At 46.6% G+C, this 21,686-nt stretch overlaps 1 protein-coding gene across 1 annotated transcript in view; it reads left to right on the top strand.

The window, feature by feature from the left end:
* The first annotated feature begins 10,329 nt into the window (after positions 1 to 10,329).
* Positions 10,330 to 21,686, top strand: part of CHSY1 (chondroitin sulfate synthase 1) — a 58,318-nt gene continuing 46,961 nt past the window's right edge. Inside the window, exon 1 of the mRNA XM_019726755.3 lies at positions 10,330 to 10,655. Within this exon, the coding sequence (XP_019582314.2) occupies positions 10,330 to 10,655 (326 nt within the window). The remainder of the gene's footprint in view (positions 10,656 to 21,686) is intronic.

Below are 21,686 nucleotides of genomic sequence, written 5' to 3' on the forward strand. Positions count from 1 at the left end.
TCAGAGAAATCTCAGTGGCGTTTGATCTAAAGTGGTCATTGATTGTAACTCTTCCCACGTGACTGAGAGAAACAGTCACAATCTTCTCCGAAGGAAGTATGATTGTCTGAGACTTCAATTGCCTCTACATGTAACTTTTAAAATACTACTTTCCAGCCGCAAAAGTAATTAGGTAATAATAACATACAACAGACTCTCGGGGACTCTAGATTATATGTTATATAATACATTCCAGTATTTATATATTATATAAGTATTGTATAAAATATTTATATAATATATAAATATAATAACTATATTGATATATAAATAATTAAATATAATATATTCTAGTAAGTATATATTCCAGCGTAACAACCATAAAACAAGGTGGAAACATCTATGTTAACCTTGCACAAGGAAATAAAAAAACAAATTGGAAATTTTTGAGTGAAAACCATTCAACAATGACAGGATAATTTAAAAAGGACAACAACAATAACAAAAAAACCATTTAGAGTTGAGAACAATGTGGTAACTGAAATAATAGCTCACAGACAAGTTTCACAGCAGATCTGACAGAACTTAAGAAAGAGTTAGTAAATTAGAAGACGGATCAAAATAAATAATCTGCAGTGAAGATGAAGCAAAGGGAAATAAAATGCTGAAAAATACAGAAGACACAGTAAAGACAGTAGTAGATACATAGTAGATACAGAGAGAAGATCTAATGTATTTGTAATTGTAGTCACAGTAGAAGAGGAGAACTTGGGTTTTATAAAATCCTACAATGTAGAAAAAGAATAGAAAGTTCATGATGTCATGACCAAATGGAGTTGGTTTATCATTTGAAAATCAAGGTCATTCACCACATTAAAAAACTGAAAACAAAACGTATGATCATCTCAAGAGATGCAGAAAAAGGCCCTGACAAAACTTCTCAATTCCCAATAAAAATCAACTCACTAGAAAGAGAAAGGAACTTTCTCACCTTGATAAAGGGCATCCCCCAAAAGCCCACGACTAACAACATACTTAATGGTGACAGACTGAACGCTTTCCCCCACCATCAGACACTCCTGCTAAACACTGTACCAGAAGGGCTAGCCAATGCAATAAGACAAGTATAGAAAAATCGATGGCATCCAGATTGGAAATGTAGAAGTAAAACTGTCTTTATGCAGCAGACAACCTGATTATCTATGTAGAAAAGCTAATGGAATCCATAAAAAATTATTAGAACAACTAAGTGAATTTAGCATGGTTGCAGGATACGAGGTGTGTATGCAGAAGTCAATTGTATTTCTACATACGATCTATCAACAGGAAACTGAAAGTTAATAATGGTAGTCTCATTATCAAAAAGAAGAAATACTTAAATCTGATGAAATAGATTTAAAAATCCGTCTGCTGAAAACTATAAAACATTGCTGAGGGAAATTAAAGAAGACTTAAATAGAGAGATATATTGTGTTCATCAGGTCAGAAGATTTAATATTGTTAAGATGACATTTCTCCCTAAGTTAGTCTAAAGATACTAACCAAAATTCCAGCAGGTATTCTTTCCTTAGAAACTGACAAGGTGATTCTAAAATTCATATAGGACAGGGATGTAAAGTACAGCATAGGTAATATAGTCAATAATATTGTAATAACTATGTGTGATGTCAGATGGGTACTAGACTTATGGGGGGATCACTTCTTAAATCATATAAATATCTAACCACTATGCGGTACACCTGAAACTAACATAATGTTGTATGTCAACTGCAATTGAAAACATTTTTTTTAGTTTCAAAATAAACTAATACACCAATGGTAGAAGTAAAAAGAAAATAAAATTTATATGGAAATACAAAGTAGAAGCGCCAAAACAACTTTTAAAAAGAACTAAGTTGGAGGTATAACATTACCTGATTTCAAGACCTATTATAAAGCTACAATAACCAAGAAAGGATGGTATTGGCATCAAGATGGATTATAAACAGATCAATGGAACAGAATAGAGAATCTAGAAATAGACCCAAACACATACGGAAAACTGATTTTGAGAATGTAAATGCAATTCAGTGGAGAATGGATGGTCCTTCTCAATAAACGGTGCTGGGAAAATTTGATGTCCGTATGGGAAAAAAATCCACATTGGTCCAAATCTCCTACCGAAATTAACTCAAAATAGATCACAGAACTACATACAGAACCTCAAAGTATAAAACTTACGGAAGAAAACGGAAGAGGAAAATCTTTGTGAATCTTCATTTAGGCAAGGATGTCTCAGCGATGACATGAAAAACCCAATCTATACATGTCTGCTCTTTGAAAGATACGTACTGTAGGGGGAACATGTCCCACTTCTGGCGTGGTACAGGCCAGCTCGGATCCTCCTGCCTCTACCTTCCCCGGATTGCTGGTTTCCTGCTGGATTCAGGCTGCGGTTCCAAAGTGCCACAGCTTGGGTGGCTTGTAAACCCCAGAAGTGTATCTCTCACAGTTCTGGGGGCTGGCAGTCCGAGATTAGGGCGCCAGTGGGGTTGGTTCAGGTGAGGTCTCACTTGCAGATGGCCACCTTCTTGTGTCCTCACACGGTGGCTTTCTGGGATGGCTTTTATTGGGGTACTAATCCCATTCACGAGGGCTCCATTTTCATGATTTAATCGCCCTCCAAAGCCCCACCTCTAATATCATGACTTTGGGGGGTTAGGATTTCAGCATATGAACCTGGGGACACAAACATTCAGACCGGAGCAGTGGTGATGGTTTCACATTTGTCAAAACTTATCAAACTGTACATTTGAAACGTGCAGTTTGTTGCATATCGATAAAAGTGTTTTTAAAAGTTCTCTCTGGGGGCCGGCCTGGTGGCTCAGACGGTTAGAACTCCGTGCTCCTAACTCTGAAGGCTGCCGGTTCGATTCCCACATGGGCCAGTGGGCTCTCAACCACAAGGTTGCCAGTTCAACTCCTTGAGACCCGCAAGGGATGGTGGGCTGTGCCCCCTGCAACTAGCAACGGCAACTGAACCTGGAGCTGAGCTGCGCCCTCCACAACTAAGACTGAAAGGACAACAACTTGAAGCTGAACTAAGATTGAAAGGACAACGACTTGACTTGGGGAATAAAAAGTCCTGGAAGTACACACTGTTCCCCACTAAAGTCCTGTTCTCCTTCGCCAATAAAATCTTAAAAAAAAAAAAAAAAAAAAAAAAAAAAAAAAAGTTCTCTCTGTTCCATATATCTGGCGAGGTTTCTGTCCCCTAACTGGGCCCTGGAGGCACAGACGGCTCCGGTGAGGAATCAGAGCTCTCTGTGGAATCTTTGAGTCCCTATCAGATGTGCTCTCTTGACGTCACACAGTTTGACACAGGAATGAAGCAGAGGTGGTTTGGGCCTAAATCCAGACAAGTGTCACGGGCAGCTCCATGTCTGAGCGAGTGACCCGGTCTCTCAGACTTGCTCCTGCCGTCCTCCCCGTCATAACCGAAGCAGCTGGCTTTATGACTTCTAAATATGTAGATAGAAAATGTATTTTACAATGGCATACATGTTCATTTCTCGTTTAACCAAATAAAACATGGTTTGGAAAATGTCATGAAACCCAGGAAATGTAGAGAAGAAAACGAATTATACTAGCTCGGTAAAATTTCCTCCTGTTGAACCACTGCTGGTACAGCTGAATATCAGGGCCAGTGGTCTCAAGGCCACTTCCAGTTTGTGATAATAGAAGCATGTTCTCTTTGCCACTTCCCTTCCAATGTGCCAGGCGGGAGGGCACATTGTCACAGTGCCCTCTGAGCTCGGGGCTTTCTTGGTGACACACCAAGGCAAACACGGCGTGCCAGGCCACTTTGCCACCGGCAATTCATATGAGTACAAACAGAGTAAAGATGGCATTGTGAGGAGATTTGCAAGGAAAACCTTTGGACCTCAGACTTCCACCGGGAGGGCCTACAACGGTGTGAACTCCTGTACACCATTGGTAGTGTCCATTATTGGGGAAGGTGACCCCCATCGCACATAACAGCAGGGATCCATAGCTCTCAAACCTATTTGACAATCAGAATCACTTGGGGAGCTTGCTAAACCTACAGACTCCACCCCCACCTTCCCCAGTTTCTCAGTTTCAAGAGTCAAGGAGTAGACTCTAGCTGACCGTTTTTAGTTCAACTCCTCTCCTTTTACAGTGTCACCAGCTAGTTAGCCACAGATCGAGGACCACGATGCCAAATTAGAAAATGCTGGCAAAGGCGGTAATTCGAAATAGGTTATTAATGACCAGAAAAGAATATCTGATCATTATTCTTGGAGTTTATGAGACCTCCACTTAACAGGAATAGCTACACACCACAAGAGGGCGCCATTGTCACAGTCTAAGAAAATGGGGAAACCATGGCAAGAGGCCCTAAGGTTATGGAAGTTCCAAGAATGAACCCTGAGTACCCGGAGGAGCAAGTATACAACAAGCGGAGAAATCAATTTTGAAAGAAGTTTAGGCATTTTGATGGTTTGAGAAGGTTCTTAATAGTTCGTGCTGGAAGAACACTCACAATGATATGTTAAGGAAACTGGAAAGTCAATGTTCAATTAGGTCTCTGAAATGTACATTTTAACCAGGCCCTAAGCGGGGAAGAGACAAAACTTGACAGAAAATATTTGGGGGATTCTTGCTTAGCACCTGAGGGATTCTGGGCTGGGGTATTGGCTAATTGGCTGGTGACAGCCCTCACCACATGGCTAACTGGTTTTCTCTCTCCGGGCCTCAGTTTCCACTTCTGTTAAACAAAAGCAATTGCGCCAAAGAAGCCATCAGGTAGAATCTATGGCCTGGGTGACCAATACCCTGCTTACATCATCTTAGGGCTTCAACTTGTGGGAAATTGGTACTTTTATAGGAGGGTTCAATAGATCATAGAACCACATAATAAAAAGTCCGACAGAGTTTTCAAAGTATCCGTTGGGAAATCTTGCTCACATGTTTCCTTTCAACCAACATCCCATATGTTTCATTTCTATTTCTTGAAAATCCTTCTAGTGTTTCGTTATAAAAACACCAGCAAAATTCTTACTCCGTGCTCTCTGCTCTGCACACGTGGTACTCTTTCCATCTCAGTAGAGAGAGCGCTTCTCGATGGTTTTGCATCTGAGAGTATTTCATTCTTTGATGGATGCAGCAGCATTTATTTCTCCATTCCCCTTAAATGGATACTTGGACCTAATCTTTTACGATGACAAACAATGTGACAAAGAATAACTTTGTCCACGTGTCGTGTTGTGCTGGTGAGACTAGAGGAAAAACTCACAGAAGTGGGATTGCTGGGTCAAAAGTAAATGCGTTTGTAACTTGGAATTTCAAATGGGTTTGTAGGACGTTGCTCTCCCAGTAGGTCTGAGATACTTGTTTTCCAGACTCCCCAGCAGAGTATCAGCGCTTCATTACTATTTCAAACTCCTGCAGAGGCCCTACTGCTGGGTCAGAATAACAGCCTCATCACACCCATCAGGTGGGTGATGGAGTTTGCGATCCAGCGTGGCCATGACAGCAGAATAACAGGGTGTGTGAAAGATCTATGAAGTGGGGTCATTCAGCTGATTGCAGGGTGTTGACGTTTGCTTCTTCTTGCATTCTACCTTGTGTGTTTGTAAATCTGAGTGTCTGCTGCCTCAATGCATAGCTTAGACTTTTTTCTGCTGCTTGAAGTTTTTTTTTCCCACAAGCAATTTTATGCGTCATGAGGCCTTGAGTCAAACAAAGAGAGTCTGAGCTGCACTTCTGCAGCGTTTCTATGAGGCGCCCAGGCCCGACCCCCACTGTGTGTGTAGCCCCACTGTGGTCAGTGATGTCGCTGACCAGCTGGTCAGCACCCAGGTTCTGAGAGGGGGGCACCCTCCTCCCTCCTGTGGAATGGAAGCTTTGTCTTTGTGCAAACTCCCCAGCTGTGGAAACTCTGGCACCGACCTAGAGATTAATGGCATTTCTGGGCAACGCATGGGAAAGGCAAACTTCCCTACCACTCAAGCATTAAGTCTTAGACTAGACACAGACTGTCCCTGGCCTCTGCCATGAGGTTATCTCCCAGAGAACATTCAAGCTGTTTCCCGATAGTTCTGTGCTGATGGCAGCCAACGTTTTCTAGTTAGTAAGATTACATGCTTCCAGCCAGCACGCAGAGTGGTGCTGAATTTCTTCTGTCTCGTTCTCATACACACTCTGTGTGAGAAACACACACATACCAAATCAGTATCTGACAGAAAGAATGGACAGAGTTGATAAGCAGACCAAGAAAGCATGAAGAACATTCTAGCACAACCAGTGTGGGATCCACTAGTGTCTGGGGCCAGAACAGAAACCATAATCGCTTGCCCTTTCCTGCATCTGGCTGGAAATGCTGCAAGTAGAAGGAAATATCAAGCAAAATTAATTAGCTAATGAGGACCTTCAATGACAGCATTAACAATAAAGTGAAGTTTTATTGGGTTAATAAAGGTTAAGTGGTAATACTAGTAAAGTGGTCATCACCGATTTTCTCCTTCGAAGGCAATGAACAGAGACTTCTGGAAGGTTGGATTATTAGAATTCCCTCCTTAATATTTGCTGTTTCTTAAAAGAGGCCTTCCTAAAGGTTTTTGTTTGTTTGTTTGTTTGTTTTTTAAAATCTATTACCACTTCTTGCAGGGTCCCTGTTTGAGACGGGAGTCCAGGAGCTGTGTCTTCTTTAGAGAAGCACTTACAGGGAATCTGTCGGTTATTCACGGCTTGTTGCCAACAAACAATTAAGGTATTTACTAAGGGCTTCCAAGAAGTTGCTGCAGATTATATGAAACATTATACCTGTAACAGGCGTTCGATGTATTAGCCACAGAAAGAAATGGAGCACGTGTGGGAACAGAGTGCAGTTGGTGAGTGTTCAGTCACGTCGGTAGAGATGAAGTTTAATTACATGTCATAGAGAATCGCAGGCACGAAAACAGAAAGGAAGTTAGATGATGTGGTGTTTTGGAACACACTTCTAAATATCCGTCTAGAATCACTGAGGAGCAACTTTTAATATGATGTAATGGAAAGACCCAGGTAGAGATGAGGAAACCGAGACCCTGAGTGGGGACGCAGCTTGTCCAGGTGGGACTTCCTCGGTGTAGAAGGGAGCCTGTCCCTGGTCCAGCCCAGGATGCCCTCTCAGGTGGGGTGTGTGCAGTACGAATCCTCATCATTGAATAACGCTGTAGGTGCCGTTTTCCTCACACGTGTATCTGATTATGGTTAAGGACGCTCCTTTTATAAATGAGAAAAATGCTCAGTGACTCCCTCAGCTTAACAGGGAGGGCACCTAGTGCAACTAAACGGAGAGGAAGTTCTTTTCTTAGCTTACTGGGGTGAAATGCCTACGAAATCTGATCAACCTGACTTCTCACCTTTAAAAATGAACTAAGGAGAGGGAGACATGGGGTGTGAGGAGGGTGTGAGGGTGCATGTGGGCACGGAGTGGGGGGCAATGGGGGAGGGTGCGAGGGGTGGGGGGGGCTGTTCTCCCTGGATTCTTGTCAGTATTGGTGGTGCAGGGGCTGCTGGAGCTGGTTTCCACACTGGCCTTTTTGGCCCTGTCTGCCCCTTGGCGTCTGGCTGTCCCTGAAGTCTGTGGTTCCGGGGACCTGCCTCTGGCTGCAAAATGCCCACCTAAGACCTTGTGCCCTGCCCCCACCCCCAACGTGGCCTCTGCAGGGGCCCTCTCCAGGACACTTCGGGATCTCTGCCCAGGAGATCTGTCTCAGCTTGGCCGTCCAGCTGTGCAGGAGCTCCCCCTGGCACCAGGCTACACTTGCCTCGGCGCCCCTGGCCCATTTCTGTAGGTCCTGTTTCCTTCTTCGCCTCCTACCCTCCCCTGGCCTGGCATTCCTCTGTTTTTCTTGAGGGGACTTCACCTATGTCATATTTTCCTTGTCCTTTCCTTGCCCTAAGCCTTCGGGCTCAGCCTTTATGGAGAGTAGGGTTTACTGTCCATATTACGAAGGAAACACTCCCACTGGGTGTGCAGGTGAGGATATTGACCTAGGAACTGAGGGAGAGTTAGGAACTGGGGACTGGAGGAGGACAAAACATTTTTAAAATATTAATTCCCATCACATGTGTATGTTCTTGTCATTGGGTTTTAGTCTAGAAGAAGAAATATAGAGAAAGCAGGTTAGGAAATATTGAATGCATGAAGTATGTCACAAAATTGAACATGTGTGTCTTGCCAGATTTGTACTTGATGGAAATTACTGTGCATTAAGGGGGTGTTGCTGAATTTGGGGGAATCTCATGACTACTCAGCATTTGTGGGTTATAGTCTTACTGAAAACCCCTTTGGATGGTTTTCGAGCCTGTAATTCATGGTTGTGTGTTCTGTATTTTTCCCAAGGCCAGGGCTGGAATCCTGTATTCACTACATAATAAGTGTTTAATTTTAGACATGGATCACCTCTTAGGGAGGGTGTCTGTGGGAAGGTGGGTGAGGGACTATTTTTGACATAAATCACAAGCGCCAAAGAAAGTGGTAAAATCCAAAGAATAAACAAGAGTGACCGCCATTCAATTGCCGAGACGATGTACCTCCCACAACTGGGCTCACTAAATTGGGTAACATTTCCATCATTTGGTCATGTTAACAATGAAGAAAGATCCAAGGAGTACCCAGCAAGCTTATTTTCTGTCTCTAAGTCCTGGGTTCTTTGATCAAATGAATGAAAGTTGGAACTTGTAAGGCCCAGAAAAAGACTTTGCTCTCCTGAAGATACATTCGAAAGCCCAATATATTGGCGACTAAGTAACAAGGTTAATATGTACTCTACAAACTTTTGTCGTATGGCACTTTCTCAGCTTTTGTTCCCTTAGGTGAATTTTATTTTTACTTTTTAAATGTATAAAATTTTAAAGTCCCTTGTAGAGAAGCCAGTAATCAAAACCCGTCTTTAGAAATCCACAGCACTCTTCACGGACGATGTTAAAATGTTGACAGGTTCAGGTCCGGGTACCAGCCCACTATCTGCCCACACAGAGTGGAAATAAAAGTGGTACTTACCACCCAAAGTAGGACCATCACCTACGATTCCCTCCCCATCCATTAGATGCTAATACTGTTACATAGGAGCTTGGGCATTAAATATGGCTTGCGTTTTTTGGTGTTTTTTTTTTAGGTTACAAACTGGTGACAGGGAACAAGGTAAGTGACTTCACTGTCCCCTCCCAAGCTTGCGCGTCTCGGACGGCTCCTGGGCTGTTGATTCTATACGTGCTCGCTCCTGCCCACAGACCGGCGGGAACAAAGCGACAGTGTGAACCGGGAGGCGCGGGGAAGGGGCCGCGAGGGCCGCCCGCTGCAGGGCAGGGCGTGGGCTGTGGGTTTATCTGAGGACAGTGTATGCAGGAGGGACCAGCCGTTCGGGGAGAGTTCTGGGACCAAGAAGCCCCTTCTTCAAAAAGCCCTCCTAAGGTGCACGCTGGGCACGCAGCGGGCGAGAACCGGGCCGCCTGGGGGCCACGGCCCCTCCGAGGACCCGGCGCCGCGGCCGGGCACCCGAGCGCGGGCCGGCGGGGGCGTGGTCGCCGGGCAGGGAACGGGGTGAGCGGGCGCCGAGTAGCGGGTCCCCGCCGGCGCCGAGCCCGGCCCCACGCCCCCTCCGCCCGCTGCCCCGCCGCAGACCGCGCGGGCGGGGCGGGCGCTGCGCGCGACCGGAGGGCGCTTTTTTTTTTTTTTTTTCGGTTAAACTTTGGCCACGTGAACCGCCCCCCATTCACTTTTGCGCCAATCGGACGGCGCGGACGGATCCCGAGAGGGGCCACGACGCCGCGCCGCCAGGCCGCTTCATAACGCGTCGTGCGTGACGTGAGGGGCGCCTGTTGCAATGGCGAGCTGAGCCGGAGGATGTGCAGCCGCAGCGCCGGCACCGGCCACGCAGAGGACGGGGACGGGCGCAGCGCGAGCGCAGCCAAGCCGGCCGGGGGACGCGGGCGCGGCGGGACGGGAGCCCGGTCTCGGCGGCCTCTGCTGTCGCCGTCGCACTGGCCCCGCGCCCCCGCGCGCCAGCGGGAGGAGCCGCCGCCGCCTCGCGCCCGAGCCGCCGCCGGCGCGCGCCGGGCATGGTCCCCTCTTAAAGGCGCAGGCCGCGGCGGTGGGCGTGCGGAACAAAGCGCCGGCGCGGGGCCTGCGGGCGGCTGGGGGGCCGCGATGGGCACGGCGGGCCCGCGGCAGCCGCGGCGCTGCCCGGGCCGGGCTTCACGGCGCTAGGGCGGGCTGGCCTCCGCGGGCCGGGGCAGCGGGCTGAGGGCGCGCGGAGCCTGCGGCGGCGTTGGCGGCCCGGCGGGCGGAGCGGCGCGGGCATGGCCGCGCGCGGCCGGCGCGCCTGGCTCAGCGTGCTGCTCGGGCTCGTGCTGGGCTTCGTGCTGGCCTCGCGGCTTGTCCTGCCCCGTGCCTCGGAGCTGAAGCGAGCGGGCCCGCGGCGCCGCGCCAGCCCCGAGGGCTGCCGGCCCGGACAGGCGGTGGCGGCGGCTTCCCAGGCCGGAGGGGCGCGCGGCGATGCGCGCGGGGCGCAGCTCTGGCCGCAGGGCCCGGCCCCGGATGGCGGCCCGCGCGACAGGAACTTTCTCTTCGTGGGAGTGATGACCGCCCAGAAATACTTGCAGACCCGCGCCGTGGCCGTCTACAGGTGAGCCCCCTGGTCCCCGGGCACCTCTCTTGCATCCAGCATCCCGGTGGGCGGCCCTGCAGATATCCCCGTGGCTCATGCCTTTGCCTGGTTGCCAGAGCCTAGGCTCCCCGGGTGCCCCTCGGGTGATGCCAGGCTTTGCCTGCCGAGGTCAGAGTCAGGATGGTGAGCGCAACGCTCAAGAGCACAGGCTTTGGGGTCAGATGGACCAGGGTGGTCCCTCTGGGCGTGGTTCTCCCCCCGACTCTGCAAAGCACTTCACCTTTTTTCCTTTGTGAAATGAGCCTGACTGGTTATATCTCTGTCCTAAGGTTGTTAGAAAATCTCTTAGCACAATCCATGTAATAGTGGCGGCAGTGGTGGTTATTATTTGATTCTCTGAAATCTGCACCTTTGCCCTTGCACAACCAGGGCTGATGTAAATTAACCTGGTTAGTCCCCTGCCATAGCATACGTGTAGATTTCATTGTTGGCGGCACTCCTGTTAATGAAAGGGGGTGCCCACTGCACTGACCACACCAGTCTGTTGAGTCAATGGAAAGAGAACCTTGGGGAAAAGCAGTCCCTGGCCCGTGGTAGATTTGGTGTTAACTAGCTGGGTTTAGTGATATTATCCAGTGTCTGGGCCCTAGTTGGCCGTATGAGTCATAAAAGTGGCTGGAATCAGGTTCAGGATTAGCCAAGGATTAACCAAAATAGTCTTGAGAAGAGAGATGATTTGGAAATGGCAGATTTGTATTGGAGAGCATTTGAGGTAGAAGAGGGGTATAGATTCCACTAAGGGATGTAACGGAAACTTTACACGTGTGAAGTACAGAAATGCTTACTGTACGGGGAAGATTTTAGATTCATCCAGAAGGAGAACAAACCACGCCAGGAGGGTCTCTGAGAACGTACTTTTCGAGCAGTCAGTGCTGAGCAAGGCAAGCGGGTTGCTGTTGGTTCTTAATTTAGAACCAGTGCCTTTATAACTTCAACTTTTTAAATCTAGCCCTGGTCTGGATTTGCAGGCATTAGATGTTGTGAGGGGAAAATCCTGTACGCATCGCTGTTCCTCGGAGGGAGGCGGCCAAGGATTGAAAAAGAAGATGGAAGAGCAGGACAGAAATGTCTGCCCTTTCAATGCCTTGATGCCCATCCCTGGGTGTTTCCATTAGGATCTTGTAAATGCAGAGCTCAGGTTTTGCTCGGAAGGGTCCTGAGTCACTGACAAGCGTAGCACGTAGCCAGTGTAAATGTAGACAAAGGGCCTGCTTTGGGGTCCTGCAAAGATTTCTCCCAGACATACCATGAATTACCTGGGATTTTATGCAAATTGTGCTTTTTGACAAGAGACATACCCACATCAGAAATTGAGAATGAACTATATAAATTGTCAATGGCATGGTTTTAAGAGTAAATCCACATGACTGCAATTCGATGGCAAACCCTGTGAAATCACAACTTTGGGGACAATTACCAAAGTAGTTTTTAAAATCATAGGTGCTGTGACTCCTTGCGCCCCCAAACAAATACATTTTCACGAATACCAAATCAACGTACACACAGCAGCAGGGGTCCTATTGTACCAGCAGTACTCAGAAAACATAGTGCAGACTGGACCTGCTACATGACTCTTGGAGGTGACCTTGGCCTTGAGCCCAGGCTTGACCTCTTTTAAAGAGGCCTCCTTTTCAAATCTCCACCTCATCTTTTTTGGATGTACGATTTTATCTCATTTGTTTTCTTTCAGGCAGTTTGGGGAAAGTAGAAACACACTGTGCCCTCTGGCCCCGGGTTTTCCCTTCCTGTGACAATTCTGCCTTTCTGATAAAGGAAAACCCTTACCAGGAAAGATTGTATCCTATCCAGTCCTGCTGTCAGCGGTCCCTGGATACCTTTTCTTTTATCTCGCTGATCTTCAGTTACAGTTACTTGGAGCCTGAGGGTGGACCTACCCTGCCTGTTACGGTTCTCTGCTTCTCAGCTATCAACCCTGTGTTTTAGACTGGCTGCAGGCGAGGGCACAAGACGATTTTAGCCTTGAGGAACTTTGGGGGCAGGCCTGAATGAGGACGGAGGTTATAGGCTGTAACTTATGATTATGGCCTTGCTGTGCTTTGCAGCCTGGGCCTGAGTCAGCTCTGAAATTGGAAGTTTCCTGCCCAGTTCGGTATACAAGTCGGTTTAATCTTGCGTGAGGTAGAACCCTGGTCTGGCTCTGGGTGTGCTCGGTTTTGCATCTCCCCTGAAAGGGAGATTCATTCTTTACCTTAGAAAAACCTCCACAATGTTTTTTGATTTTGCTTTTCTAAATAAAATTTTTGTTTGGCTTATAAGTTGAAGGCAATGCCAACGTTTTAGTTAGATGGTGTTCTTTTATGCCAGGGAATTGAAAATGGCACGATTTAGGTCTAGAGACTAGTACGTATCTGAGGTCCAGAAAGGAGCATAAAAATTAAAAAGCCTTTGAAAAGTTCAAGGAGATAAGCCTTTCGGCACTGAAGTTAGTGCATTTAATGATGGGACAGACCTATCACTACGGACTTTCACTTTCTAGACCTGCCATATGTGGGAAGTGAGAAGACGGGCCACCAAGAGACCTTAGCAGTGCAGCGACAGTCAACAGCAGGCAAGAAATCGATTTTGAAAAGCAGGCAAAACAAAACTCAAGTGTAGCCTATCAGGGACTGGCCGTGGCCCCGAGCAGGCAACGTAGCTGTTACGTTCCCAGGAATGACCCTGATTCTTCAAAATGTCCAGCACACACCCTTAGGCCCTGTGCCTTTGCTTAACAAATATATGGGTGGCCCCTCGCCTCTCTGAATCCAGAGTGTTGGGGACAACATAATTTGCTTGTTGTCTTGGAGCTGCTGTTCTAGTGGGAGGGACACTGAAAAGAGGGTTTCAGCTAGTGATGGGTGCAGAGAAAATAGAACAGAGTAAGGGCAGGGTGGCATCTCTGTCAGGTGGTTGGGGATGTGGTTGGGAGGGCCTCAGAGAAAGTGGGGTTTGGGCTGCGACCTGACCGTGAAATGAGGAACCGGTCGTGTGAATATCGCTGGTGAGCATGCAAAGCAGAGGGAAGAGCTGATAAGTTACAAGGCAGGAACCAGCTTGGAAAGGAACCTGAAAAGAAAGAGGACTGTTGGCCTGATAGTATCGGGGCTCCTGGAATTTTATTCTAAGTGAATTAGAAAGCCTTTGGCGGGTTTAGGCTGGAAAGGAGGTGATTGCATTAGGTCCTAAAAGGGTAATTCTGCCTGGTGTGGAGAGTGGATTGCAGGGAAGCAGGGACATAGGAGGAGGCGTCCAGGTGGTGGGGAGGGTGGCTGGGGCTAGGGGGTAGCAGGGGGCTGGAGGGGGCGGTTCCTGGGTATGTGCTGCAGCCGGAGTAAAAGATGTGCCGACCGGATGCTGGTGAGGGGTGAGCAAGGCACCAGCGATGGCCGCTGGGACGTTGCCTGGGACACACGGTGGGTAGTTGTGCCATTGATTGAGATGGGGAAGGCTAAAGGAAGAATAGACTCGGGGAAGGAGGTAGGTCGACAGAGATGTGGTTTTGCAGAGGAAGAGTTTTAAGAAAGCGTTGAGACCCACGGTGGGTCTATCCTTCTCCATAAATGGAATGACTTTAGAAAGGAATTGAGCAAAGACATACACCTGAAGTGATGACCGTGAGCTCTGAAGCTTCCTTCAACGAAGCTTCTTGAAGGTCTGGGGAGCTGCGGTTCTACAAATAAACATAAAAGAATTTGTCTTGAGTCATCTGCAGAGTATTTGTACTCTAGGTAGTGTCACTTTAAAATGGTACCAGGATTCCTCCATACTGATTTACTGGGCTGGTTAGGGGCCTGGGTTCCTGTGTTACTAGCTGCAATTCATACTTTTTCTTTTTTCTTACTTATGTTGTTTGATATACATACGTTAAATCTTCATGTAATTCAGACTTTTTCTTTCTGATTTTAGGTGGTTTTTTTTTTTTTTTTTTCCTCCCTCCTAAGCTCAGAAAATTATTGCCCTGGAGAGATTTTTTTTTTTAAGGCAACTTTATTTCTAGTTCTAGAAGGGGTGAAATCATCTCAACCTCATTTTTCCCCAACTAGTACATTGTCTCGACACCATCTGTTGAATAAGTTCCCGTTTCCCTACGAGTTTGAAATGCCATCTTCATCACACTCAGAAATCCTGGGTATGTTTCTGGACTTCCTATTTTGTTCCATTGATCTTTCTGTCTGTTCATATGCCAATACCACCCATGGGAATTATTGGAGGTTGAATAATATTTTAATATCCGGTAGACAAGTGCCCCTTTGTTAGTCCTGTTTCCAACATTCCTTGGCTACCCTTCACCTGTTCTTGCTGGGCGAGTTTTGATGCTATTTAGATTTTTCTTTTTTTAAAGAATGGTTTGCTGAAAAGCATACATACTTAGCTTTGTCGTCCATTTTTATGCCCAGAACACTGAGCTAATCTAACACCTTCTGTTTGTCTTGAGTGTTACCTGCCCTGGGCTGAAGATGGGGAACTGTTTTGTTCTTTCTTTACTTTCTCAGAAGAAAGAGGTGGATGGTTTCCCTTCTTTGCCCCGGGAGTGATAAAGGGCACCATTAAAGATTAGCATCAGTCTGTAGGGAATTGTGGGAAGAAAGTTTGAGAAACACTAGCTTTCGATACGGGAATCTTATTGCAAGATGTTGTTATACCGGTTAATGGCCTCTTCCTAATGCTTTAGATGAAAGCAGCCTGTTCCTTTACCAAGACTAATGAGCAAATCTCAGAGTTCCCCTCCTTATTTCTGCAACTCAGTAAACCATATTTACCTTGAAACAGTTTAGAGCAATACTTGCTTTCTCAGATAGAATTCAGTTTGACAAAAATGCGTCGAAAGCTTTCTGTGATCCCAATAATCAAACCGAATGTAAACGTTCGGAGCTGAACCCTTTTCACATTACGAATTACCTGTAGAAGAGGACGAGTGAAAAATGTGGTCCTGAAAATGAGTTTCGATTTCTGTGTCACGGTTCCAGAGCATGAAATGAGCCCTCAGTGAGAATCTCCCCAGGGTAGCCGTGGTTGTCAGTAGGCGATGGTGTTTTCATCGCATTGGCAGTTTCACTTTTCTCCGTCTATTAATTAAGCTGCTATTTATTAAAAGTACAGGAAGAGTCCTAACCTTGCAGAGTTCATCATCCAAGTTTTGGATAAGGGCTCATGCGCTCAGCGCTGTACTAATTACTCTGGGAGCACGCATTAATGCGCGAAGGGGATCAAACACAGTCTCTCTCCCTCACTTTGTCTGGAAGGAAAAGTAGGTTTTGTGGCAGAGACCACAGCAGGTTCCAGAAACATGCAGTAGCAGGAAGGAAGGAAGGAATGATGAGAAAGGACTGTTCCATTGGGCTGGGATCTGAGATCTAGCAATTCCTCTAGAAATTTTTCCGAAGGAACTTGAAGGTGTCCTCAAAGGTGTATGTATGAAGCAGAAATTCCGAGTATCTCTGGTCCCCTGCATTAGTGCTGAGGCCACAATTGATTTCACTGGTTTATCCGTTGCGTGATCACTTCTCGAGCCATAAAAAAGGATGTGGCTGGAATCCTGTAATGAGAGGTTCACGATATTTCAGCGAGAGTAGGTTATCAAGTTGCATGCCCAGCATGCAAATAAACTGACGTGTCTGTGTAGCATGGAGAAGAAAAGCGTCAGAGTGCACACACCATAATGCTAAGTGATTTTTCATATTTTCCTTGGCACTTTTCTGTTTTTGAGTTTTTCTGCAATGAGCAATTATTTTGTAATAAAGCTACAGTTAAAACAAAAAAAAAAAAGGAGATTCCAGGTCTTGGAAGGAAATGTGAGTGCAGGTGCGAGTGTGTTCAATTGCAGGTAACTACAGGCCTGCTGGGCACGGATGGCGTGTCGGTCGTTGGTTCCCTGGGGCTCGAGTCAGGCATCAGTCCGGTTTCAGTGACCATCCTGTCCGGAAACGTAGGGGTGAACGTGTTTATTTGATTACGGGAGCTATGTTTTCCTCAGTTACCATAACATCACACTTCTAGGTGATCCTCGGGAGAATTGGGTGACAGCATTTTTAATCTGAGGGCCGCAGCGTCTATGTTAGTGTGACTACACTGTGCCTCCATGTTTTTCTGGCTTCTGGTTCTAGATGGAATTGGGGCAACAAGAAACTTAGTTATGATTTTAAAGTAGTGAAGCCATCCATCTCTTCACTTGAATTCCGTGTCATTTCCAAAGTGTTTATAGCTACGGTATTTTTCTGTAGATGAGTCCATTTGTTTGTGGATTGAGTAAAAACAAGCTGTAGCCTGCTCCAATTGAATGGCATCTCTGGGCTTGCAAACCCAAAACCTGAGGATTATTGAAAATGCAATTAATGCCTTTAAATGATTTTTTTAAAGTGGAACCTAGAAGTGGAACCTAGAAAGTTTGTTAAACTTTCTTCTGCATGTTTCCAACCTAATGCTGGAAAATGACTGAGCAGGATTTCGAGTAGCAAAGAGAATGAACCACAGAATGAGGGTTTCAGAAGTGAACGTTTGAAGTCTCGCAGCCCCCACTCTGAAGAGGTGTCCTTGACGGGCAGGTAGATCTCAGCCCGGCAGACGCAGCGGGTGGAAGTGGCCGCTCTTCTCACCTGTGATGACCATTTTCTTGGCCTTATCAGTGGGGGAGGGGCTGCGGAAGGAGTGTGGGTGATAACCCAGGAGGCCAGCGTGCAGCATGAAACGGCCAAAACATGGCCAGCGGGGGCTTCAGAATCAGACCCCGTTTGTGATCTGGCTTTGACATTTATTGGCTCTATGGTGTTGTGCAAACTACTTACCTGGCCCCGAGCCTGTCTCCTCATCTGTGAAGTGTGGGTAATACTACCTCACAAACCTCATCGAGCTGTCGTAAGATTGAGTGTCCGATGTCCTGGGCGCAGTGCCCCGCGCTTGATAACTGCTCAGTAAGGGGGCGGTTGGCGGCGCAGCGGGCTGGGGGCCAGACTGGGCCTCGGTAGAGGAAGGCAGTTGGCAAAGGGCTCCGCCAACCTAGGTTAGGGTTTGCATTAAACAACACTGACCTCGATATGTGTATTTTTTTGCTTAGCGTTAGATTGGAAAATGAATTTTGTCTGTGCGTGGTTAAGAATCCGTTGCATATTTACGCTTGTAAGTGTGCAGCACGCACGCAACTGTGTGAGGTGGCCAGCTAGGACGCCAGCGCTTAGGCTTTGGGAAGGTGTCAGGAGGTCCGAATGTGCCTTCTGTCCAACACCCCGATTTTAAGTCTTCCTTTCAGAGAGGCGGCCTTTGTGGGCGCTGTCGCCTGCGTGCTGTGAGCCTGGGCTCCGAGGGCCGCTTGCTCTTAGCTCTCGATACCTTGGAAGTGCCTCCTGGGCTGGTGCCCAGGCCATTGTTGAGGGGGGAAGCTGTAATCCACCCCCCAGCAGCTTTATGCAGGAAAGAAAGGCTCGCAGGGCTTGCTTTCACCTGAAGTCTCTCTTTCAGGATTGACGGGAAAGGGGAAAATTTGATTTCTCTTTCAAAAAAATGTTCCCACCATTTGTGATCTCTCTTATATTTCCCTACCTCCTTCTAAAAGGAACTTGAGACTGCTCACGTCCTAAGGTCATGCACAAAGGGACAGGTAAAGATTTTAAAAGAGGAAACCACATATCCGGAAACCGCAGACGTGCAATGGGGAGCCTGTAGCTAATACCCTGGCTGCAGCGCCCGCATGAGCAAGACAGGCCGGCGAGGCCTGAATCATGCCCGTAACGGCCCGCGGGGCGTGTTCCTTCCGCCCGAGATGCCTTGAGTCAGCCTTTGGGAGCCTTGGAAGGCCGACCTCCGTTTCCCCAGGGCCTGAGCAGGGTCAAGCCCACGGCCGCTCTGACTGGCGCCACACCGGTCCTGCGTGTGCTTTTCGGGCGGGTGTGCCAAGATTGCTGCCCCGTCACACTGCTTCCTGTGGGGACTCGGCCCTTCTGTGCTGCTTCCTATGCCATCCACCAGGGTCTGGAAGCATATTTCACTTAACCCCGAACAGGGCCACGTGGTCTTGGGACTTCTCTTGGGGACCCTCTGGAAGGCTTGGGGCTGAATTTGGCCCCGTTAGCACACGTGGAGGTCACATGATGGCACATAGGTCTCCCCACCTGAGCCTCTGGTGCGAGTGGGCATGTGCCCAGAGGGCCCTTGCTGAGAGCAGGGCGTGCAGCCCCACCATGGTTTTGACACCTTGCTCCCACTTTTCTACTCCTATGCTGCTTTGGCCTCATTTTCTTGCTTGTTTTTTTCATCCTTTGTACATTTTGCTTAAGTTGTCTTCACTCCTTTCTGTAATAGGGGAGAGTATAAATAGAGCATGATATAATTCCTGTTATCTCTCAGCTCTTCCTTCCTGGACTCCGGAGTCTCATGTGTTTGATCATATGAGTCCTTTAAACTTGCTGTAACAGTCAGATGACACATGTCAGAGTGATTTTGGGGTAACTCACAGAAAATCTTCACTTTTTATCTATAAAAATGAGTGTAACTTAAAATCTAGAAAATGTGAAAGTGCTCAATCTTACTCCATTTTTCTCTTAGTTTTTGTCCATTGGATAGAGTAAAAAAAAATATTTTTATTCCACAAGTGAACTTCTATTGTCTAATCTTTTTATCTCTTTGGATGCTTTTTCGCTTTAAACTTTTCCCCCCGGATAAAAAAAAAAAAAATTTTTTTCCCCTAACTCTAAATAAACCTATCTGTTGTAGAAAATTTAGAAAATGTAGAAAACACAAAGAAGATGATTAAATCCCTTCTGCTCCTTCATCCAAAAATAACCCCAGTAGACACTCTGGGGTAGCGTTGTGTGTTATTTTGTACATGCAATTGTATTCCCTTAATAACCCACATCTCAAGTCTACACTACTGCCTGCTTTTTAAATTTATCCATACACAGAGGGGGCCAAAAAATGTATACACATTTTAAGAAAGGAAAAATCTGTGTTGAAATTGTAAACTCAATATATACCGATAACAAAAGATAAATACAAGTCCTGTGCATACATTTTTTTGGCACCCCTGGTGCTATGAATGTGTATCTGGGACAGCAGTCATGCTATAGATGTCATTTTGTATAGAAGTGTATTTGATGTAGTTTTTCTTAAAATGACACCGCGTAGGAATGGAGACGGCTCTTAGGTGTTAGCTCACCAAAGGCACGCCGAAGTGACGCTAGTACCGTCCAGCTGTGTTGCTTAACTGTGATTTCACTTGGTGTAAGGATCGCATTTAGAAGCCTGGCAGAATGGAAGGTGGCTTGGCACTCTCAAATTTCAGTTGTCTTATCTGTGCTTGAGCAAGAGTTGGTTATCAAGCCACTGGAAATCGAGCTTCCTGGCAAGGGCCTTTGCAAACGTTCGTGGTTTCAGTTGAGAGCGCTTTGCTCCCAGCGACAAGCGTGTTGGTGGCAAAGTTGACATTTGCTTATAAAAATTAAGGAGCTGACCTGTTTTGATCGCAGGACGAGGGCCAGCTTGTTTCTTCAGCAGCAATTTCCTTCGTTTCTTTGAAATTGTTACCGCACTGCCACTCTTCCTGCAGGACAGTGAGTCGTAATTTGTGTTCAGAGCTCTTTAAGTGTGTGGAGCTGTTTAAAGGTTTCCTACGTGAAAAGACTGTCGTTTCTAAAGATTGGAGGATTTACAGAAACTCCATATTGAGAGATTTCCCGCAAACCACCAGTCATTTAAGAACAGAAAAGGGCAACTTGAGGTTTTGCTCTGGGTTCCCTAAAAAGGAAAAGATAAATGGGTGGAGTCCCCATGAAACTGCAGAGAGGCTTTTAAGGATGCTTTGGGGTTGGATTGTCTGCCTTTAAAATTAATTGTTTCTCTTCTTGGACAGATGACATCATTTCAAGTCATAGTTTAGCCATTAATTCGCATCAGTGATGGCTGTAACGGGAGTGCGGCTTCTACCGCTGTATTCTGTCTGGTGGGGCAGGTGGAGGCAAGGCCAGACTGATACGAATTTTGATCCTCAGTCTAATACGAAGGATTCTGGTGCTTTAAGTAAAAACACTTGTAAAGTGTAAAGTCTTGTTAGGCTTTAACCCTAACACTGTCTGAGATTGATCGTAAAACAATTCTAATACCTAGCTTGAGTGTGAAGTTTTTAGCCAGAAATGTGAGAAGAGACATTTTCCATATTATCTTCACTCCGGTGTGTAATCGAAACTGGCTAGTCCACGTTTAGCCCACATGCCTGTCTCCCTCATTTTCTCTTTCACTCTCTTATTTGCAAACGTCTGTCTTCCCTAGTAAGCCACGTTTATATAATGCCTCCTGCGTGCCAGGCTGACGTCTAAACCCTTTGGGTATGTCATCCGTTTAACCGTCAGAATCCTGTAAGGCAGGGACTGGTATTGTCCCCAGTTGACAGGTAAGGAAAGTGAGGCACAGAGCAACTTGCCCAAAGTGGAGGCTGGATTCTCACCCCAACAGCCTGAGTCTAGAGCCTGTGCTCTTGACCATTCATTCCACTATCTATGCCTTGTAGGTTGTTCCTTTGAAGGCCTTCCTACCTCATGCCCCAAATAATGGCAGTGTTTTTTAGTATCTTAATAACTTCTGGGGTTGGCTACCTGAGTACTACTTTGAACTTGGTCTGTGTTATTAATCACATTTTAGTTCAGAAGCAGTTGGGTAGAAGCTAAAGTCAAGTTGATTTTATTCACTATCCTTTTAAAATCAGTTGTAAGATAACACAGCCTTTCTAGCTTGAAACTAGTATATTTCAGAAGGCCCTGAATGGTAGTATATTTCAACTCCAGCAAGGCTGTGAATTTTGCCTCTTTATTGTTTTCTGGTTGTGGTTTAAGTTGATTTCTTTCTGAATGTAGGATGGTAGGAAATGGGAGTGTGGCTTATGCAAAAGGGGGGAAGCTCACCTGGAAATTTCTCAAAGACAAGAGACACATGATTTCTATCTTTTTATGCGCGCGTACACACGACATCTCTGTCACTTACATCACACGAGTGGGCAGTATTTTTTGA

Source organism: Rhinolophus sinicus, chromosome 13 (assembly GCF_057876585.1).
Source record: "Rhinolophus sinicus isolate RSI-liver-muscle chromosome 13, RSI-T2T, whole genome shotgun sequence".
NCBI lineage: Eukaryota > Metazoa > Chordata > Mammalia > Chiroptera > Rhinolophidae > Rhinolophus > Rhinolophus sinicus.